This window comes from Diabrotica virgifera, chromosome 1 (genome assembly GCF_917563875.1).
Source record: "Diabrotica virgifera virgifera chromosome 1, PGI_DIABVI_V3a".
In the NCBI taxonomy this organism is placed as follows: domain Eukaryota; kingdom Metazoa; phylum Arthropoda; class Insecta; order Coleoptera; family Chrysomelidae; genus Diabrotica; species Diabrotica virgifera.
In genome coordinates, this window is record NC_065443.1 from 136,067,847 (window position 1) to 136,092,180 (window position 24,334).

General features: G+C 33.6%; 2 protein-coding genes across 3 annotated transcripts in view; one reads left to right on the forward strand and one right to left on the reverse strand.

The window, feature by feature from the left end:
• LOC114349432 (slit homolog 1 protein) overlaps positions 1 to 14,187 on the forward strand; it is a 115,794-nt gene extending 101,607 nt beyond the window's left edge. Inside the window, exon 7 of one of the 2 annotated variants that reach the window (XM_028299804.2) lies at positions 3,074 to 14,187. In XM_028299804.2, coding sequence (XP_028155605.1) covers positions 3,074 to 3,354 — 281 coding nt within the window. In that variant the 3' untranslated portion in view covers positions 3,355 to 14,187. The remainder of the gene's footprint in view (positions 1 to 3,073) is intronic. The other variant, XM_028299805.2, reaches the window with a different exon arrangement.
• The window catches only part of LOC114349431 (rab3 GTPase-activating protein catalytic subunit), a 382,835-nt gene that overhangs the window by 355,372 nt on the left and 3,129 nt on the right, over positions 1 to 24,334 (reverse strand). The window contains exon 3 of the mRNA XM_028299803.2: positions 23,933 to 24,126. Within this exon, the coding sequence (XP_028155604.2) occupies positions 23,933 to 24,126 (194 nt within the window). The remainder of the gene's footprint in view (positions 1 to 23,932; positions 24,127 to 24,334) is intronic.

Here is a 24,334-nt window from a genome sequence, read left to right on the forward strand (position 1 = left end):
CATGACTCCATTCCGTAGAACAGCACAGAAATTACGTAACATCTCATCAGGCGAAGTTTCATTTCAAGGCTCAAATCTCTTCCACAGAACACTCTCTTCATTTTAGTGAATATGGATCTGGCTTTATCTATTCTTATTATGATTTCTGCTGAGCTATCGTTGTCTTCATTTACAAAAGTGCCTAAATATTTGTATTTGCTAACTCGATCGATAATTTCATTGTGTAAATATAGATTTTGGACATTTCGTGTTGATTTCGATATTACCATAAATTTAGTTTTCTTTATGTTCAAAGATAGTCCATATTCTTCGCTGCAGTCTGCTATCTTATTCACCAATGTCTGTAGCTCTTCAAGTGTTTCTGCGATCAGAACGGTGTCGTTGGCAAATATCAGACTGTTTAATCTAACACCATTTATTTTAATACCTATGGATTGCTCAGAGAGTGTTCTATTCATTAAGTCTTCGGAATAGAGATTAAACAGGGTTGGTGACAGTATACATCCTTGTCTCACACCTCGCTTTATTTCAATTTCTTCAGTGGTATTATTCTCTACTCTCACTGCTGCTTTCTGATTGTAGTACATATTTGCTATTTGTCGGATATCTCGTTTATCTAAATTCTTTTCTGCCAGGAGTCTGATTAGATGATCATGCCGCACTTTATCAAAGGCCTTGTTATAATCTATGAAACACATGAATACATCTTGATTTATGTCAAGACATCTTTGAGACATAACGTTCAGTGCAAACAACGCCTTTCTTGTTCCGAGTCCATTTCGGAATCCAAACTGGGTATCATTGATGTCCATTTCCAGTTTTCTGTGTACTCTAGTGTGTATAATTTTCAGGAATATTTTCAGTACATGGCTCATCAAACTGATTGTATGGTAATCACTACATTGTTTGGCATTCATCTTTTTTGGTATAATAACAAAGGTGGATAAAAGTCATTCTTGTGGTATTTTTCCTGATGTATAAATGCTATTGAAAAGTTCAACTAAAATGTGGATCGAGTCTTCTTCTATCAGTTTAAGGATTTCCGTTGGTATTTCATCTGGACCTGGGGCTTTACCGTTTTTCATTCTTTTTAGTGCGTACATTACTTGCTCTTCCGTTATTTCTGGACCTTCGTCTCCTTGTATGTTACTTAGTTCAGATTGTTGTCTATCATCTGCAAAGAGTTCTTCAACATAGTTTTTCCATGTCTTCAACTGTTCTTCTAGTTCTGTTATTATGTTTCCGTTGACATTATACAGGGTATTTGGCTGCTTACGTTTTTGTGTACCTGCAAGTTCTTTCACTTTTTTATGTACATTAAAAATATCATGTTTTGCCTGCAATTGCTCCATTTCTTCACATTTTCTTTTATAAAAATCTTCCTTTGCTATTCTGATTTCCTTTTTGATTTCTTTCTGTATTTGTTTATACCTTTGTTCGTTTTTTCCTTTCATTATTCTCCGATTGTCCATGAGAAGAAGGATTTTATCAGTCATCCATCTTTGCTTTATTTTTGGTTTTTCTTTAGTCAGAATTTTCTTTACAGGACTTGTTATCGCCATTTTTACGTTTTGCCATTTTTTATCTATGTTGGTCGTTGGCTGAGATGTTTCTTTTTCGTAAAGTATTTTCAAATTATTATTAATACATCTTTGCAGTTCCTCCTTTACCTCCAGGTTACATAAATGACTGACGTCTATCTGGTTTGCTCTTCTTTTCTGCTCCAATCTTTTTAGTTTAATACTCATTTGCGCTATTAGAGGGTTATGGTCTGAATAGGCATCTGCGCCTGGGTAAGCCTTAACGGATTTAAGTTTCCATTACTTGATCAATGCTAACGCCATTGATTTTTAATTCACATATGGTTGGTTCTTTACCGGTTACTGCTATTTTGGTTTTCTGAGTGGAAGCTGTCGTGTTAAATTCTTGTGGTCTTTGATCTTTATCTTAAATATGAAAGAAAAAAAGAAAGAAAGCAAAGAAAAAGTTAAAAAATATTCTAGGATGCATGACAAGGGGTGACAGGAGAAAGCTAGAACGACCACCTAACAATTGGGAACATAACCCAAAAAGAATAACAGGAAATTCAATAGCAACTGCAAAAGCTACATACACGTTTAAAGAAAACAGCGAACTTGTTCTTCTAGTTTCATGACCATTATCGATTGTTGGAGATTATGTTGGCTACCACATTCGCTGTCGTAACTTGATCGTAACTTTATTGAGCTCTGAATAACGATGTAGTCGATTTTCCTACCGTTGCCTTAGATTTTTCAGCCATGATGTTCTTCTTCTACCAGGACCACGTTTACCTTGGAGCTGTCGCCGAATGATCCGATGTAAAAGAGTAATTTTTCAAGGTGTCTCACAATGTGACCGAAGTATTTCAGCTTGCGTCTGTTTATTATATTGACCAGCTGTGTTGTTTGATTCAGCCGTCTAATTACCTCCTCATTTCTAACTGTCAGATTTCTTCTTTTGGTGCCTATTCATTTCGAATATTGACGATCATTATGGCTATAATTATTTTATTAACTGATGCTTTTAATAGATTAGTTGTTGTTGTGGAGAATCATTTCCCCAACTTCTTTAACCAGGACATTCTTTTTCTCCCAATTCCTCGCTTTCCGAATACTTTACCTTGAAGGATTACCTTCAGTAATCTCTATTTAGTGCCATTTCTCATTATGTGTCCGAGATTTTCTAACTTTCTCCTTTTAATCGTATACATCACCTCTCTTTCTTTCCCCATTCTTCGTAGTACGGTCTCGTTGGTTATCTTGTCCGTCCATGATATCCTTAGGATTCACCTGTATAGCCACATCCCGAAGGCTTAAAGTTTTCAACTGTCCCACAGGGAACACGAATGGTTGATATTACAGAAGGTCCAGGAAACAGAAAAGTACTTTTAAAGAAAGATATGGAGGAAAAGGGTTTATGATTATCTTTAGGAGGATGAAGGTATAAGGAATTGGTGTTGGTGTCAATTGTTTTAACCCTATATAGTTAATAGTACATAGTAGTAATTCTATTTTACAGAACTATACATATTATATTCCAACTTATTTTGCAGATTTACGACAGTCCCGCCAATCGCTAGCCATGCAATCGGACCGGATGTCGTCACGTCCCCAACACGTAGCACCAGCACACTCCATAGTATCATCCAGTAGACGGTCTCGGCCAAGATCGAGGTCACGTGATCACCAGAGACCTAGCAGTCGCTACAGCAACGCGGGCTCAACGCACACACTCAACAACTATTGTGATAATTCTGATAACTGGACCGACCACGACATGGACATTTACATGGCCAGGAATCCCACCACAAGAAACGGATTGGTGCCTTTGTGAGAGGAAGAATCGACTGAAGAAGTAGTTTGATTTTTGGAAATTAGTAAAATACCAAAACACAAATGCTTATTCATCATCAGCCTCTCTCGATCAACTGCTGGACATAGGCCTCCCCTGTTTTTCTCAAAAGTGTTCTATCTTGTGCTTTCTTTATCCAGTTTTTTGTTGTCTTTCGTAAGTCGTTGCCATCGTGTTGGTGGTCTTCCTCTGCTACGTTTATCGGCTCTTGGTCTCCGTTCAACTAGTTTGCGAGTCCATTTTCCATCCTTCATTCTGGCAACGTGACCAGCCCATTTCCAGGGCCGGATTTAAGGGCGGGCAGGCTGGGCAGCTGCCCGGGGCCCCACATTATGGGGGCCCCCACAAAGCCCCAAACTTAAAAAAATCAGCACATTATTCACATAGAATGTTTTTTGTCAATCAATTAACTGTAATATTTCGTTATATGGAAGGTTTCTTTCCTATTAAAAATGTATTTTTTACGGTAAAAATGTATTTACGGTCATAAAGCAGAAGATATATTTAAGACATTCTTGCAAGAAGATGATATCGATTTGAAAAGCTGCAGGGAACAGTCCTACGACCTACGACAATGCGTCAGTTATGAGTGGAAAATACAATGGTGTTCAGCTAAAATTTAGATGACACAATATCTTGGCGTTGTAGATTCCATGTGTCGCCCACTCTCTAAATTTAGTTGCTAAAGCTGCAGCTAAGTGTTGTCCTACTGCCATAGAATTCTTTGATTTCTTGGAAGGACTGTATGAACCCTATGTATTTTTCACTTCCTCTTCATATAGATACAACTTGTTAATCGAATGTTTAAAAACGTCTTTAAGCGAGAGCAACGCCGACCATGGCAGAAATATTATTGTTCTTAAAAAAGAGTAAATACTACAAAATTTCAAAAGAAGATGGGCAACAATTTGAAACTCGTAGCGATACAAATGGTTTGTATAATCGAGTGTGTTTACTGAAAACAGGGATATTTGCAATATTTTGGAATGAAATCTTAGAAAGGACAAACAGCACAAGTCGTATTCTTCAAGATCCAAATATTTACCTTAATTCAGGAGTGGCGGCACTTAAATCAATTAAAAAATTTATATTCTTTTAAGGAATATTTCAGAGACTGAAATGACAACATCAGAGAAATTTAGGACTCAAAATTTTATAGCTATTATAGATCACTTCATTTCCTCTTCAAGTCATAGGCTTTCGGCATATGAATCCATTCATTCCAATTTTGGATTTTTACATTATTTGGAAAATTTAACTCTCAATGAAATTGAAGCTCACTCACTAAAGCTTACCGATTGATAGCAATGATTTAGATGAAAACCTATATGTCGAATTGGTACAATTTGTAGAATTTTTTCAATTCATTTAAAGAGAAAATCAGCTCATCAAATATAAGTAAAGAACTTCAAAAATGTACTGAAGGTTAAAAGAGAAAAATGTGAATGATGCGGTTCCAAACGTTGTAGTGGCACTTCGTTTATATTTAGTTCTGGTGGTAACTAACTGCAGTGGAGAGAGATCATTCTAAAAATTTAAGTTAATTAAAAATCGACTTCGGTCTATGATAGGAAAAGAGCGTTTGAACCATCTCTTTATAATGAGCATTGAACACAATGCCTTAAAGCAACTAGACATGCCCGACATAATCAAGGAATTTTCAGTTAAAATATCTCGAAAAGTACCCGGACTTTAACCATACCATAGTCATAACAACAATTTGTTTAATGGTAGGAGGTAGGGCCCCACACCAATTCTGCCCAGGGGCCCCCACACCAATTCTGCCCAGGGACCCCCACTGCCTTAAATCCGGCTCTGCCCATTTCCATTTTAAGTTACAACTTCTTTCAATGACGTCTATGACTGTGGTCTTATCTCGTTTCGAAGAACGAAGAATGAAGAAACGGAGAAACGAAAAACCAAAAAACGAATGAACGAATGCTTATTCATACTAGCAGTCATATACGAATTTCTTTTATGTAGCTCAGTTGTGTCTGAGTTTAGCGAACCGACTATATCAGATATTTTGGATATCGTTGATCTCTGAAAACTATTAGTCGAGGAAATGAAGCATTTTGGCTCACAATTTTTTCATCCAGCATGGATTTACTTGAAATTTTCACAGAAGTTGGGGAATCGTCCAAGGATCACTTTCTATATCATGCTGCTGTACGATAAGACCTTGGGGGTAGTTGCCGCCCCATCTCTGGGGTGGGAATTTTTTATTACATTTTAACCATGTAAATAAATGTAAAAAGTGATTTTAAGAAAAAAAGTTTTATACATTTTCTTCGTAAAACTAATATTTTTCAAGTTATTCGTGGTTGAAAGTAACAGGTTTTCAATCAAAAATCGACTTTTTTAGAGGGTTATTTGAGAATAACTCGAAAAATATGCATTTAATAAAAAAAACGAAAAAATAGATATCAAAATTGTATCTTTTAGTAACACAAACGAAGCTGTTTTTTATAATATTTTTACTACCAATACAAACCGAGATACGGCATGTTAAAATTTAGCTTTTTTCGTCAAATGCATAATTTGAAATAATCAAAGCCAAATAACGGAAAAACTTTGCATTTTTCCAGGAAAACTTACATGATATTTTTTCAAGCATACAATAAGATTTTTCAAGAAAAAATAATAAAAAGTTTCTAGCATAAAAATTGAGCAACTTATGATAAAAAAAAGTCGGTACCTATTTTTCTCTACGAAAAAAATAGCGAAAACAACCCCCTAACTACCCTTGTAAGTAAAAATTGGTCTTTGTCTTTTTGCAATTCCTTTTATATTTATATTATCAATACACCCAAGAAGTTTGACCTATTTAAAAGGCCTAATTTTAGGAAAATTGGAGTTTAAAGAAAAATTGATTTTTTGCAATTTTGCATTTTTTATCATTTTCTTCAAAATATCTCCGAAAATACTAGAGACACGAAAAAAATGATAGACTACTAAATTGTAGCTTTTATAATAGTTAAAATTTCCTTATGTATAGATTTTCATTACAGTGAACAGTTAGCGAGATATAGCTGTTTAAAAAATCTATTTACGAGCAAACATCCCCTTATTCGAGACCTTTAAACCCACCTCAATTAAAAACTAAGGGATTTTACGGAACTTAGTTTACACACTCTTATAACTCTTCAAAAATCCTACAAAGTCATTTTTGAAAAAACTTTTTATTGACAAAAATGAAGGAGCTATGTTTATAAAACGATTTTTTTTCGAAAAATTCGCATAGTCCGCTTATGGATAATTTTGAATGTATGTATAATACCACAGAACCGGTATGTATAATACCCCCTTATTCGAGCCTTTTAAACCCACCCTAATTAAAAACTAAGGATCTAACGGAATTTAATTTACACAGTCTTATTACTCTTCAAAAATCCTACAAAACTATTATTGAAAAAACTTTTTATCGCCAAAAATGAAGGAGCTATGTTTCTAAAACTAATTTTTTTTCGAAAAATTCGAATAGTCCCCTTATAGAGCATTTTCAATGTACCTATATAATACCACAGAGCCGGTTCGTATACTGGATGACTAAAAAACTATTTGTATGTGTATTTTTATATATTTTTAAATTCGTATTTTTGTGTAAATAAATGTTTTTGTAATTCTTTAATTCTACTTTTTTTCTGTATAGATCTATTAAATTGTCCACTTATAAAAATTGCAATGTTATTAAGGGTGGTTTTTAAGGGTTGAAATATTATGATATTATATCCTAAAACATAAAACAATCATTATTTAACCAGTCAAAACCAAATTTTACCTGTATTAAAGTTTACAATGTTTTTATATAATTTTTGATAATAAGGATAGTTTACACCCCTAAAAATAATCAACGCCCTTGAGCATGATATAGAATATGAATACAGGGTAAGATGATCATAACCCCAAATTTTTATGTAAATTGATGCAAGCCGAAATTACTCTTTTAGGAAAAGTAAACTTGTCATATATAGCTCCAACAAGGGTGGTTTTAAGGGCTGAAATATTGTAATATTACATCTTAAAGCACAAAACAATCATAATGTATCTAATAAGAAGCAAATGTTGACAATATTAAAGTTTAAAATGATATTTTATAACTTTTTACAATTAGGGGTGGTTTTCACCCTTAAAAAACCAAAAGCGTACAGCGGTTCAATATAGAAAATGACCTAGAGGGTGAAATGAGCCTAATCCCAAATTTTTGTACAAATCGATGCTGGACGAAAAAATTGCGAGGTTTTACCATTTTTCCATCTTCATTTCCTCGACTATATTTAAAGCAGTTGATTTTTTCCGAGTGCGTAGGATATAAAATATCGAAAATAAATCCTGTATATATTCTCTTCTTCTTTTAGTTACATGACTTTTCCCGATTGCTGGATATTATGTTGGCTACCATAAACACAACTTCTTTTTGGTATAAGGAATGTAAATCATTTTACAAAAAACTATTAGAGGGTGCTGATACTCCATTAGTACAATTTAAGTTTTCTCCTTGTGATTGCGTCGTCTACATTCGAAGTTGGCGATGCAAATGGCAATTGTAGGTTTGAAAACTGCTGCACAAGAGGTTTGTGCGGCTGAGTGGTCAAATCATCTCCTCAGGTCTTTCAATCCCCAGTTCTTTCTTCTTCTTACTGATCTTTTGCCCTGTAATTTACCTTCCAATATGGTTTGAAGTATTGTATTTTCAGTTTGATAATACGATATTAGAAAATTTAGAGACAAAACGAAACCTGTTTTTATACAATGGGGCAAAAAAAACTATATTGTAACGGTTTAAAATGGTATTATACTTCCAAAAATCAAATTATGATATTTAGCATACAATCTAAGAAGAAACAGTGTAAATAGTGTATTGTAGGAGCAAATGATTTACAAAATATTGATTTAAATTAGATTTTTAATAAAATTTAGATTAGGTAAAAATATTTTAGTATATAGGAAGAATGCTTGAATGGAGTAAACGATGTGTGATTACATGATCTTTAAAGTTACGATTTAAATGAATTTTGGAGCTCTTAAGCGGCCCCTAGACGGTCAATATTAACGTCAATATATTGTGCAAAATATTGTACAATAATATTAGTAGGTCGACCGGACGACCCACACGATGCAATATTGTTGCACAATAAATTAGTTCTCCACTGAAACTGGTGCTGTCAACATGTGGAAAAAGACAGCGAGTTGTGGGGCTATTGCATTAGTTATATCTCTGTATGCCGGAGGTAAAGGGCACTATGTCACAAATTTGTAATTTTACAGGAGAAACGCTTTAAGTTTATTTTTGTGTTTCTTTATTCACAGAATATATGTTAATACACATTATGTCACAATCCCTTGTCTAATTTATTCTTCAGATTATTAACTTTCAAGATTGTATTATTTAAAACACATATTGTGATAATAAACTTGACTTATTTTTAATAAAAAAAAAAAAGTAAAACACAATGTAGTGGACATAGTGCTGTTTACCTCTTCAAGATCTTTTGGGTCATGGTACTATAGTTCAGAGAAATAAGGAAAAAAATATCCTGTTGGTGACACATCCCCCTCCAGGCCGAAACCAAATTTTTTGAGTAGTATGGACATCTATATTAATAACCTATATGTTTCCTGCAGCCGATTTTGATGATATACATAGTTATAAACAAATGAAGATCAAAAAACGATAAATTTTCGCTATTTTGTCTATAACCAAAAAGTTAAGTATTTTCAACAAATTTGAGAGTGAGATACTCATAAATCGTATAAAAAACTTCAATATGGCGTTCGCTGAATATGTCTATCCTTATTATTTGCTTAGAAAATTGCAAAATAAATCATAAATTTTGAGTTTTTATAAATATTCATAACTTATGTAAAAATGAACTTAGAACGTTCTTATTACACGGAATGATGAGACTTATGGTGCTTAAATCATACCCTAAATTTCAAAGCAATTAGTCAAATAGTTTAAAAGGTATTTAATTTGTTTATCCCAAATTAATTTTTTTTGCAACTCTATAAGTCAGCAAATGATGAAGTTATACTAATACTTTGGATAGTTTATGAAAGAAGAAAATTTATACTATTAATTTAATTAAAAAAAATTACAACAAATAATTCTAAATATTGCAAAATTATTTTGCAAAAACATGTGAATTAAAAAAGGGGGGGCTAACTTCGTCCCTAATTGTCCTAGGACAATTGTTTTTCTTTCTAAATGTGTATAAAAATTCAGTCTTTCTAAATATGGAAAAATAATTTTTCTACGGGTAACGGTTAAAAAGTTATTCTAATTGTTTATAAGTTAGCCAAAAATCGACGTGTTTTTGCAAAATAATTTTACACTGTTTAAAATTACTTTTTGTATTTTTTTTTAAAATTAAGTCAATAGCATAAATGTTCTTCTTCCATAAACTGTCAGGAGTCTTACTGTAACCTCATAATTTTCTGACTTACAGTGTTTCAAAAAAAATTTATTTGGGATAAACAAATTAAATAACTTTTAAACTATTTGACCCATTGCTTTGAAATTTAAAATATAATTTAAGCACCAGAAGTCTTAGCAATTCGTGTAATAAGAAGGTTCTAAGTTAATTTTTACATAAGTTATGAATATTTATAAAAACTCAAAATTTATGATTTATTTTGCAATTTTCTAAGCAACCAATAAGGATAGACATATTCAGCGAACGCCATATTGAAATTTTTTAGACGATTTATGAGTTTCTTACTCTCAAATTTGTTTAAACTGCTTAATTTTTTGGTTATAGACGAAAAAAGCGAAAATTTACCGTTTTTTGATCTTCATTTGTTTATAACTATGTATGTATATCATCAAAATCGGCTGCAGGAAACATAAAGGTTAATAATATAGATGTCCATACTACTCAAAAAATTTGGTTTCGGTCTGGAGGGGGATGTGTCACGAGAAAAATCTTATTTCTCTGGACTACTAGATGTTTACTAAAAATGCAGTATACAATGTTAAACTTTAATGTGTTTACCCTTCATGACAAGCATTACAGGGTAAAGTGTAATACTTTACCCTGCTTGTTTAATACTGGATTTATAAAGCATTGTACACATAGGTATAGGGTTTAATGTCCATATGGTGCCCTATCCTCTGAACAAAATGTGACATGACACTTTTTATAAAATGTCTATCTTTGTTATTTTATAAAGTAGGACATAGTGCTCTATACCTCTGTGTGGAGAATTAAAAGCTCATTATAACTGCAGTATAATCCCAATATTGACAAAAATGCACCTAGTGTCTTTTACCTTCGGCATACACATCTATAAAAACGACGAAGGAAAATAAACGCAGGTGGATGGAGGAATAGTTTAAGAAAGGGATAAGTATAAGTACTCATGAAAATTTATTAAATGATTGAAGAATTACTGAACAAAGTGATTTTCAAAACTTTCTGCATCTAGATAATATTCTTTATATTTTCGAAGCAATTGATCGTACTGTTCATTTTTTTAAATTAGGTTACTATAGTCTTTAGTCTTGACATTCCACAAAGCGGGTCACGACCGATACACATCGATCCACTTTATAATTAAACTTTTTTTCTTGCTATTTTCCTTTGGCAACCATATTTTTAACTGCACCACGACAGCGCAAGAGTGATAAAACACGAATGAACCAATATTGCGCAATATAGGCCACAGACGCTTCAATATTAGTATATTTCACAATAAAAATCAAAGTCCTGTTGATTGACGCAATATATTGCGCAATCGTTCCATGTGATCTACAGACGATGTACAATATTAAATATTGTGCAATATATTGACAAAAATATTGAGCATCTAGGGGCCGCTTTAGAGCCATAGTCAGTGTTGTTTGAATAACCCGTGTCCCACATACCGATTGTTCAAACAAGACCTGGTCCAAAACCGGAAAATGAAAAATTGATAAAGTTAGTTATAATAATAAAGCCATCTTAAGACATTAAAGGGCGCCACTGTTAGGTATAGTTAAGATGATTTTTTTCGTGACCAGACACCTCGTAACGCGACAGTTCGTAATCGGACAATTGGTAATGGACAATTCGTAACAGCGACAGTTTGTAACGGCGACACTTGGTAACGGCGACAGTTCGTAACTATACAAATTCGTAACGGACAATTCATAACGTCCAAATTGAATTATTCTGTTTATTTTTGTTAACGTGGAAAGTAACTGTTATTACAGTTATAATTGAAATTATGTTTATCAATTTAACGAATCAGTACGGGGATAAACATGTTTAACAAATTTTATATTCGTGTTTCAGTGTGTATTAAAAGTCTTTACAAATATTTAAATACATACAAACTTTTAACAATATTCTTAATAGGTTATTCCTCTTATTGTTCCTAAATTGTTTCTTAAATTTGCATATGCCTAGACAAAGGTATAATGAAGTACTTAATTCCTGAAATCTTTAATCTGACAACCGTCTCTAGACATTCCAAACTTTTTAAATAAACATTTTGTAAAGGAAAGATTATAATTGCTTGTTATTATAATAAATTTTGTGATTGGTAATAGCTTTAGGGCATTCAATCAACGGTTATAGTTGATAAGAGGGATGGCTTGTAATACTTTAATACTTGGTTTAAATACTTTTATTATATTCTGAAACACGAAATATGAAATGCCTTAAAAATGTTTATCCTGATACTGATTCGTTAAATTGATAAACATAATTCCATTTAAAACTGTAATAACAGTTAGTTTCAAAGTTAACAACAATAAACAGAATAATTTAATTTGAACCGATTTTTTTAGTGCAAACAAGTAATTGGACTTCGTAAGTCCTAGGTTTTCACCCAAAGTAATCGTCAGTAGAACTGTAATTCGATATTTGAACTCTTCGTGTAACTTTGCGTCGATGGATATACGATTTGACTAATTTTGAGTCATTTTTACTAAACTTTGGGTTATCATTGTCACAGAAATGACTTCAAAACCGGAACTAAATATTGAAACTCAACTTTTCAATACGCTTCGATTGATGTGTTACATGTACTATTTCTGCGACTATAACGGCACTTCTGGTTAGAACTTTTTAACCGGAAATGATATAAAAACCAAAACTTTATATTTGTTCTCATCTTGCTAAGGCACGTCAAATGATATATCGCTTACACTATTTCGGAGACTTTAAAACAGTACCTATGATTGTAACTCTAAAATCGGAAGTCAGATGTAAAGTTTCTCATCTTTAATACCATCCTTGGGTTTTAAGCTTTCATTCGACACATCATTTGTCATTCTGTCTGTATTAATAACGGAGGAGTTTTATTCGCGGACGGACTGACAAACAGTCATGAAACCGAAAGTATATATTTGTTCTCGACTAATATATCACTTGCACTATTCCGGTGCCGTTAAAATAATACTTCTTGTCGTATTTCTAAAACCGCAAGTCCTAGGTCAAATTGTTCATCTTTAGTACCATCCTTGGATTATAAGCTTTCATTTGACACCTCATTTGTCATTCTACCTGGTATAATGACGGAGGAGTTATATTCGCGGTCGGACGTACAGACGGACAGACAGCCTAGGTCAAATTTATCACCTTTAGTACCATCCTTGGAATATAAGCGTTCATTTGGCACCTCACTTGTCATTCTACCTGGAATAATAACGGATCAATTATATTCGCAGTCGGGCGGACAGACAGCCTAGGTCAAATGTCTCACCTTTAATACCATCCTTGGATTATAAGCTTTCATTTGACACCTCATTTGTCATTCTACCTGGTATAATGACGGAGGAGTTATATTCGCGGTCGGAAGTACAGACGGACAGACAGCCTAGGTCAAATTTGTCACCTTTAGTACCATCTTTGGAATATAAGCGTTCATTTGACACCTCACTTGTCATTCTACCTGGAATAATAACGGAAGAATTATATTCGCGGTCGGGCGGACAGACAGCCTAGGTCAAATTTCTCAGCTTTAATACCATCCTTGGATTATAAGCTTTCATTTGACACCTCATTTGTCATTATACCTGGTATAATGACAGAGGAGTTGTGTTCACAGACAGACAGACGGACGGACAGACGGACAAAATATGAAAATTTGCATATTTCCGACAAGTATATTCGTCCTATACTAAATTGTTTTCCGATATACTTAGTTGTTAGAGATTGTATTTTTTTAAACAGTTGTAACCAACCGAACAGTGACGTTAGAAAACAGAAAATTTTAAAATTACTTCTCTTGGCATTGTTGTCTTTGGCAAATTAAATCGACCAGTTAAAAATATTGAAGTAGGGCTACAGTTGAAGGTTGGATTGAAGAGGCGAGTGAAGGTGAATTGAGTTTGTTAAGTTTTAAAATATTGAATGCTAAAATTTGTATAGTGCAAATGTTTTTGGCTTTGATTTTTAAATTTTTTACAATTATTTCTTCTTTTTCGGTCTATACAGACCTTATAGCATTACTGTAGAAATGTATGACATGTAGCTTTGCTGAGAAGTTACAATGGCTTATAGTTATAAAAAGTCTATAAAACACTAATTTTAAACCTGCTGGATAGGTATGTCTCTAGTAATTATTAGATCAAATGTGAAAAAGTTTTCTTCCACTCATCTCTTCAATAATGAATACAAGTCACTTGAAAAAAAATTACGGACAGTGTTTGTAATTGCTCAAAGAGACTATTACTATCATAGAAGATGTAAATAAAGTTGTGCGTGCATTTACTAATAATATAGATTAGAAAATCCCGATGCTGTTAAGTACTGTAAGTGTCTCTTATTTATTGTTTAAATTTTTGTACATATATTTTTCTACACAAATAAAATTACAAAATTTAAATAGTTGTAAATTATTAAATATTTCCCAAAGCAGTGGAAAAAGCGAAGATGACAATCAACAGAAAGTCGAAGGAAAATACACAAGAAAGATTCTTATTCTGCTTTACATGTTTACAATTTCCTGAAACCTTTCCTTTCATTGAAACATTTCTCTATCGGTTGCTGTGCGAAATAATTCTTCCACTATGGAACCACACCATTGTCTAATATTACACAACCATAACAGTTTTTTTTGGCCAATTCATCTCCTTCCCTCCTATATTTCTTGTATTATAAGGCGAAGTAGACGGTATTTTGGTTCTCTAATTATATGGCCGAAGTATTTTGGTTGTCTCCGCGTTCTAGTCCATTCTTTCACGGTTTTTTGCTCTAAATTTTAAAGAACCGCTTCCCGCTTGGATTGACATGAAATTTGGCATACGCATAGCTTACATGTCAAAGAAAAAAAGTGATATTGTGCCGATGTGTGCTTTTCCCCTGGGGATGACTTTCACCCCCTCTTGGGGATGAAAAAATATATGTCCAAAATAAGTCCGGAAATGGATAAACTGACTAATTTTAAGTAACTTTTGTTCTATAGAGCTTTTTCGCCAGGTCAACACTTTTCGAGTTATTTGCGAGTGAATGTGTTCATTTTTCAACAAATAAACTACATTTTTAGACGGTTTTTCGCAAATAACTCGAAAAGTTATTATGTTATCGAAAAAAACGTTCTTAGCAAAAATATTTTTTTTTTTTATTTGAAAACTTGCAAATTTACAATCTACTCTGTACAAAAGAGTATTAAGTAAAACTGATAATTATGTAATGTTTTGTAGGTGTTGCCGGCCAGTGCCGGTTCACCTTATTCACCACTGTATTCACTAACACAAATGTCACTCACAAAAGTCTTCTGGCCACTGTCTCTTGAGTCTCCTAACTGGTAATGGACGATTGGAAAGCGTGGAAATCAGCTCGTTGTTGTGATTGATACTTCTTTTTCTATGTTTGGTCGCATGCAGTCCTATTACATCCTTTATGAATGGTATTTTTAAGTCCTCATGTAATGTTTGGTTTGAAATATACCAGGGTGCATTTGCAATGATTCTTAAAGTTTTTGATTGGTATGTCTGCAGAATTTTGGTGTTTGATGGTTTCGTACATCCCCATAGTTCAATCCCGTAAGTCCATATAGGTTTTAGTATTATTTTGTATATTGCCAGTTTGTTTTCTATGGATAATTGTGATCTTCTACCAAGAAGCCAATTCATTTGTCTGGTTTTTATTTGGAGTTGTTGTTTTTTAGCTTTAATGTGCGCTTTCCATGTTAGTTTCTGATCAAGGTGAATACCTAAATATTTGACTTCAGCCTTCACTGGGATAACTTGGTGGTTTATTGTAACATGTGGACAATTTACATGTCTGTTCGTAAATGTTATGTGAGCCGATTTTTCGTGGTTGACTTTGATTTTCCATTTTTGGAGCCAGTTTTGTAATCGATCTAAATGTGTTTGTAGCTTGTTAGAGGCCACTACTGGATCATGGTCAAGCGCAATTATTGCTGTATCATCGGCAAACGTGGCGATAGTTGTTTCGTTGGTAGTTGGTATATCAGCGGTGTATAATAAGTACAAAAATGGTCCCAAAACACTGCCTTGGGGTACTCCTGCCCTTACGAGTTGGTATCTTCTGTTATCTTTTTCCATTTTGACATCGAAATGTCTGTCGGAAAGGTATGATTTTAGAAGTAAGTAAATCTGACTCGGCATGTTTGTTTTTAATTTGTATAACAGCCCTTGGTGCCAAACCTTATCAAAGGCTTGCTGAATATCTAGAAATGCTGCAGTGCAAATGTTCTTGTTTTCTAAACCGTCTCTGATTAAATTTACTATCCTATGTCATTGCTGAGTTGTGGTGTGTTTTTCCCTAAAGCCAAATTGATGATTTGGTATTAAATTATTTATGGAGGTTATACTATTTATTCTACTTTGCAGTAGTCGCTCAAATATTTTAGAAAGTATAGGCAGCAGGCTTATAGGTCTGTAAGAGGCAGCTTCTGTTGGTGGCTTTCCAGGTTTGGCGATCATGATAATTTCAGCAAATTTCCATTGCGTTGGATAGTAGGAAAGATGAAGAATTCGGTTGTATAAAGTAGTGAGAAACACGATAGCTCTTCTTGGTAAATGTTTGAGAATTTCTCCCCCTATTAGATCATAACCTGGAGCTTTATGGGAGTTGATTTTCTTTATCTCTTCCATAATTTCTGATGGAGTAATTGATCTAGCAGGTGGTGATAGTTGACAGGGAGCATCTAAATAGCTATTTATTTCTTCATCTTCGAATAAATCTACTGGTGCAAACACTTTTTCAAGGTGTTCTACAAAAACTCTTGCTTTTTCCTCATTTGATCTAGCCCATGCATTATCGTTCTGTCTTAATGGAGAAGCTGTTACGACAGGTCTTTTTATTTTTTGGGTCGCTCTCCACAATGAGTGATCACTGGGAGTCAGGTTTTTGATGAAATATTCAAAAGATGTATTTCTGGATTCTTGAAGTGCTGAATGTAGTCTGTGAGTCAGTCTATTGAGATTGGTTTTGTCCGCTGGATTCCTTGTGTGCTGCCAGATTCTGCGTGCCCTACGCTTCTCGGTTACCAACTCCTTAATATATCTGGGAACATCATCTGTCTTTCTCTTATGATGTACAGGTGTTGCTTTCCAGGCAGCGTTTTGCATCAGATTTGTGAAATCGTGAACTGCTGTCTCAATTTCTTCTTCTGTTTTTAGCCTTACGTTGAGACTTAGGTTGGTGTTTACGATTTCTTGAAATTCTAGCCAGTCAGTTCGTTTAGAACACAGTCTAGGAGGGAAAACTTTTTGCAGAATTTCGCTACTCACATTGATGATGATAGGACTATGATCGGAGCTAAGGTCAAAGTTTGATTTAATATCACATCGATCGATTGGTATACTTTTGATTATAGCAAAATCTAATAAGTCTGGAATTTATTTTTATCAGTGGGCCAATAAGTTGGTTCGCCAGTTGATAAATAGTTAAGATTTTTTTGTTGAACTGTTTCCAGGAGATGTTTTCCTTTGGTTGTAATAAGTCTTGAACCCCAGGTAGTGTGTTTTGCATTCCAATCTCCAGCAATTATGTAATGGGAGCCTAGAGAATCAAAAAGTTCATTATATTCTTCAGTTGAGATCATATGTCGAGGGGGACTGTATAGTGAAGCTATGGTAATATGCCATGTTGTGCTTTGTATCTTTACTCTTGCACTTTGTATTTTGTTTGTAATATATGGCTGCAGTTCATAATGTTTAATAGAGTTTTTAATAATTACAGCAGATCCTGCATGAGCTCCACCATCGGGATGATTGGCATAATATGTTACATAATTGGGTATTTTGACTACAGTTCTGTCAGTGCTGTGACTTTCAGAAATCAAAAGTATATCAATCTTGTGCATTTTCAGAAAAACAATAATCTCCTGTATATGATTTGCAAGTCCGTTTGAGTTCCAAGCTGCTATGATAAGTGTATGAGCCATTAGTGTGCAATCTTGTTAATATCAGTTGTGAGCATTGTTAATATCATGCTGTTCTGATTAAGTAGCTGGTTGAACATGTCTCTGAATTGGTTAAGGAAGCTGCTCAAGACGTCTGTTAAATTTTCGTTCTCATTGTGTGTTGACTGCCTGTTGGGATTATTTTGTAATATGGCAGAATAAGTCGGCTTTATGTTCGGATGAGGATTTTGGAATGTAGTATTGATGGTTGGCGTTTGATGTACTGTTTCTTGGTTTTGTTGGTGGATTTGAGGTGGACCCCTATTGTTGGTTTTCTTGTTAATTAAATCTCGGTATACAGAACAGCCCTTAAAATTGGCTGGATGGCCTCCGTTACATAAAGCACATGTGGCGGGAGTGTTACGTGGCTTCTGGCAGGTTTTTGAGTCATGTCCACGCCCACATCTTACACAGTTGAATGGTTTTGTGCAGTATGTTTTTGAATGTCCGTACCTCTGGCATCTCATACATTGAACTATTCCATTCTTAGGTCTAGGAGGCTCAACCGTTATTCTTGTGTGGTGTAAATATTGTATATCAAATATTTCCTTATTATTAGTTTGAGGCTCCAAGTCTACAAAGAATAAGGGTAGAGGTGCTTTACTTACTCTGTGTGTGACGTTGACTATATTTCTAACTTTATGTCCCTTGGATTGTAACTCATGTTTTATATCATTAACTTTTACAGAATGATGGAGTCCTCTAATAACTACTCGGTAGGCACGTTCCTCTTTTAGTTGATACGTGTGGTGAACTATTCCTTCTTCTCGCAAATATTTTACTAGTTTTCTGTAGATATCCACTGTTTTGGGATATATTTTGACAGTGTTTTCGGATAATGTTGGAGTGTGGAATTCTTCTTCCGCTAAAACGTTTGACAAATTGGTTAACATAGCAGCATAATCAGTAACACCGTAGATGTATATAGGAGGAGGTCTGGATTGTATTGCTGTATTATTATTTTCAGATGTACTTTTGCTTGTATCCTCATTTGTGTCATCAAGGCTATGTAAAGCATCAAATTTGTTTGAAGTAAGTGTGTTTTGTTTATCAGTATTTGTGCTAGCTTTTTTATACCTTTTTCGTTTTTGTTTAATAACATCTTGCCAGGGATGTTTGTCTGTTTCTGGGTTTGGATTTTGTGTTTCATCATCGCTGCTACTCATTGAATAATCGGAGTAATGACTGCAATCCAAATCATCCATGTGCTGTGTTGACGCTGAAGGTCCTGGTGGAACGTCAGGTGCTATCGGATTCGGCATGTTAGTGTTAGGTTGCAATGATTGGTTTTGAGGAGTATAAAAAATTTGCTGACCATGTGTGTTAAAGTTTGGTATCATATTATAATTAGGCATAGTATTAGTTATAAACATGCTTGGTTGACCCTGTATATTTGTATTGCATTGTGTATTAGGATAAAATTGTACATTACCAGATGTAGGTACGTTCTGATGACCCTGTATATTATTGGGATGACTATACATACTGCGAAGATGTTTTGCTACTCCTTGGATGTAATCTTAATCATCCATTTTTTGAAATTCACACACATTCACATTTAAAAATATTAAAATTATAATATTTACACTTCAACTGTTAATGAGTTTGGTTTTTGTATCGCCAGAATAATTACTCGCTGATAATAAACTCGAAATAGATGTTCACTGCTTGAACGCTAGAATGATAGCAAAAATATAGCATTTAAAAAAGTAAAAAAACATGGTGTACGCGTTAGGTCTCTGGACCTCGTAGAACCAGAGTTATAGCCAATGAAAAATAGATTCATATTCACCAAATTTCAAATAGAATAATTCGGAGTGAAATATCCAAAGAATTAAGCAATTTTTGGGGAAAACCCATTATAACTTCTTTAAAGTGTTTAAAAAAAGCTTTATTTTTGATTTTATAAAAAGTTTCTAGCATTAAATTTAAGCAAGTTACGCTCAAAATAAAGTTGGTCCCTTTTGTTTTGGCAAAAAAAAATCGGGAAGACCACCCCCTAGTTAGCAACTTAAATGAAATTAATCGTTACCGCTCCACAAATTATTTTACTTATATTGTGTTTATATTATCTGTAAGTTTCATAGATTCAAAGTGCTTATTTTTAAAAAAATTTGGTTTTAAAGTAAAATTTTAAAAAATTTTAATTTTGAAAAATATGCTTTTTTTCAAAATAACTTAAAAATTGTTAGAGATAACAAAAATCTCGAAAAACAAAAAAAGTCAGCATTGCTTTTCTGAATATCATTTATTTTTTTGTTTTTCTGTTAGACAAAAATTGATTAAGATTTGGTGTTTCTAAATTTGCATACATTCGTGATCAGTGACTCGTTCAACCCCTTTTAACTACAGCCCTTTCAAAAATAAGGACTTTGAACCGATGAAACTTACAGATCCTATAAACAATACATACAATACATACACGAGTCAAGAAACTTGTGAAGTCGTAACAATTAAGTTCATTTGAGATACTAATTAGGGGATGATTTTCCCGATTTTTTTACCAAAAAAAAAGAAACTAACTTTATTTTGAGCGTTAGTCTGTTTACTTTTGATGCTAGAATTTTTTTTTATAAAACAAAAATTAAGCTTTTTTTAAACACTTTAATTAAGTTGTAATGAGTTTTCCCCGAAATGTGTTTCATTTTTGGTTACTTCACGTTAAAATATTCCATTTGGAATTTGACGAATATGAACCAATTTTTTATTAGCTATAACTCTGCTTCTACTAGGTACAGAGACGTGATATTTACACCATTTTTTAAATTTTTTACAGGCTATTAAAATACTTATTATTTGAGTTATTTGCGAAAAACCGTCTAAAAGCGTGGTTATTTTGTTGAAAAAATGAACATATTCACTGGCAAATAACTCGAAAAGTATTGACTTAGTGAAAAAAATCTATAGAACAAAAGTTACTTAAAATTAGTCAGTTTATCCATTTCCGGACTTACTTTGGACGAATATTTCTTCGCCCCCAAGAGGGGGTGAAAAGCACCCCCGGGGCAAAAGCACATATCGGCACAATATCACTTTTTTCTTTGACTTGTTAGCTATGTGTATGCCAAATTTCATGTCAATCCAAGCGGTTCTTTAAAATTTAGAGGTTTTGCAATATTTTACCGTTAAAGAACGTACTATTATGATGTTATTGAGCGGAAGTTTTGAATTCGTCATTTCTTCTCTGCCTAGTCTTATTCCCTCTTGTCTGTCATCTAAAGCCTCCCTAAAGATTTCAGAATATAGGTATGTTAAAAAAACTGGGTGACAAAACACAACCCTGTCGTACAGTGGCGACGCGTGACTTTTTCTAAAGTGTTACCAAAACCAGATATTAAATATATACCAGATATATTATATATTATCTATATATATAATGTATTTTATAAATATTTTTATATATACAGTGTTCCCATACATCAAAGTTTGTTCGACTAGACACCGTGAATTTTCAGCTTGCTATTAATCAACTTTTTTTTGGTACGCGCGATCCAGGTCTATCATAAAAATAGATGAAATAAAATTAAAAAATTAAAAATTTAAGAAATTATATAAAGTATCTACAAACTAAAAACATATTTGTTGTTTTTAGGTAAAATATGTATTATATCACCTTTATACTTTATTAAAAAATCCAAATTGTATAATTAGTATACTAATCAGTACATTCATTTGTCCTTTTTAGCCTAAAATATTAAATAATTTTTATTATATTTATTATACACTACAATGTACTGTATAATCAATATTATTATATGTCATATTATAATAATGTTGTTAATTAATATATTTCGACAAGTAATTAAAATCGATTAATATGATTTATATAGGATAAAAAGGTATAGATATATTATCTGTATAATAAGCAAGTACAGTTACAAGTTATAAACTAATAATTAATAATGCATATTATGCAATGATCGAATCCAAAGGGCCGGTACGGTTAACTAACCGGAGTTTAATCGAGAAAATACCGGCCCTAAGAATAACAGACTTCATAAATGGAATTATAATTATTACCTATAATTATAATAATAATTAAAATTGCATTTATTAAGTCTGATATTCTTACGGTCGGTATTTTCTGTCCCGATAGACACCGGCCCTACCTAGCGTCACCAAATTAAAATTTGGTAACACCAATACGCGGTTTCAGAGTCATCGTCCCCGCAAAATTTTCAGAGACGATCCAGTCAAAGATCCTACTATCGTTGCCACTCACAGAAGTGGTAAACGGCGCGGCGCACGGTAAGGGCACAGTATAATAAATATGGAACCTCTCTAAGAGTATACTGTGGTAAGGGCGTATTATAATAACGTGCAACCGATTTTACATAAACTAGCTGATATTTTCGTGCGTCTACTGCGTCTATTTTACTGAATTAGGTAGATACTATTAACAAATATTTCTATTTTTAAAAAATATAAATGGAATTATTTCATAGTAGTCATAAAATATTTATTTACAAATTTTAACTGTTACCAATGGTAACAATGGTTACATGGACGCTTCGCCAGTGCTGTCTTACTCCATGTTTGACGGGTAGTTTTTCAGTATCACTATATCTACAATTTGGATAGAAGCTACTTAATTGTAATAGGTATAAGTATTTTAGCAGTCTTATATCGTAGTGGACAAGTCCTGCTACTCGCAGGCAATCGTAAAGTGTACCATACTGTACTCTTTGAATGCCTTCTCGAAGTCACAACTTCTTGCGGAACTCACAAGATTTTTGTAAGAGAACGCGCATACAAAAGGGCCTGTCTAGTTCCTAGACCATTTCTAAATCCAAATTGCTTATTACCCATTCTACTTTCGCACAGAAGGATTACTTCTTCTTCTTTGTCTTCTACGGCACTACAGCCCAAATTGAACCTTGGCCTCCTTTATTTTTTGCCTCCACTCTTGCTTGTCTGTGGCTGCTCTTCTCAATACACGGACTCCTAAAAAGTCTTGTGCGTCGCTGTTTACTGTGTCTTCCCAGCGCTTTCTTGGCTTTCCAATCGGTCTCCTTCCCTGCATTCTGCATTCTAGCATTCAGTTTTCTTTTTGGTAGCCTGTCCTCTTCCATTCTTATCACATGTCCGGCCCATTGCAATCTTTGTATTCTAATGAAGTCTGACAGGGGTGTTTCCCTATAAAGTTGATAAAGCTCGTTGTTGACTTCTGAAGATTCCGTTTTTCCTCGCAGGTCCTAGTATTCTCCTCAGTACTTCCCTTTCGAATGTGTCGAGTTTGTTTTTGGATGTTTCTTTCAGGACCCAGACTTTACTTCCAATAACCTGCTATTGATCTAATTAAGGTTTTATAGATTCTCCTCTTTGTATTTCGGTGGACACTTTTAGACCGAAATATATGGGACAGGACGAAATAAGCTCTGTTTGCCTGCGTTATTCTCTTCCGTATTTCTCCATCTTCTGATCAGTTTTGTGGGACTACTTGAATTTGGAGAAGGAATACTTGGTTTTGGATAATGTGTAAAAATATCTCAAGTGTGTGGCTCATCATACTGATTAGTCTAAAATCTCTTCACTTGGTGGACCAAATCGGGTATTTTTCCTACGTTGTAAAATTTTGTCAAAGAAAAAAGTTAAGTAGGTACCTAATGTTTTCCTCATCCAAAAGCTTTAAGTAGCTCAGCTAGGGTTTAATACAGGTGCTTTATCATTTTTGGCTTGCTGTATTGCTTTTCTGATTTCAGTATAGTGGGACCTCTGTCTAATTGGTTGTCATAGGTGGTGTGTATGTGTAGGAATTTCTCGAGAAGCATGGCAATATATCAGAAGAAAGACACAATGTGCACCTGTGAGTTCACTTAAATCCAACACTGACTGTAAAATGTACACATCAACCCGATAACAGTTATTTAAAGATAAGAGAAGACTGACTCTTACCAATTCTGGTAATTCTCGAGAAGTATTGGCTAAACATTCTGAAATAATATTTTATCCAGTACAAAATTACAAACTAAATATACCAACTAGGAATATTTTCAATAAAAATAAAAGCTGACATCCAAAATTCGTTTAAAATAAAAAAACATATATCTCGCAGTAATCAAAATGATAAAAAGTATACTCATTTTGTTTTATAAGAGATACAACAGGTCTAAACAGAACGATCTTTAACGTTTATTTTTATTTTATTAAGGATTAGGTACATTAAGAAAAATTATATGAAAAATTAACCACTTACCCAGGAATAGGCATAGACTTATCCCAACGATACCTCATTTCTTGAACAAACTCGTACCAGATGTGAGCGAAGGCTCTGATTCCTCCTAGACTCTGCAGACAATGTGCCAGTACAATGGACAAGCGCCATGGAAGGGAATCGATGGAACATGTCTTAAAACCTTTGAAATCTGCTTCAAATCTTTTAGGAGAAGCCTGAAAATAACGAAATCAGATAATTATAATTCAATCATTGCTGAATGGTCTTTTGTATCCATTACTTTTCTTCAATCAGTACTTTCAACTAGTATATGGCCAATCATGGATTTCTTATTGCTGCTTTTGACTTCTTTAGTATACAGGTGAATTTCTTTGTGATTAAAAAATTTATTAGTTATTTTCATATTATTAGTAGTATTTGAAT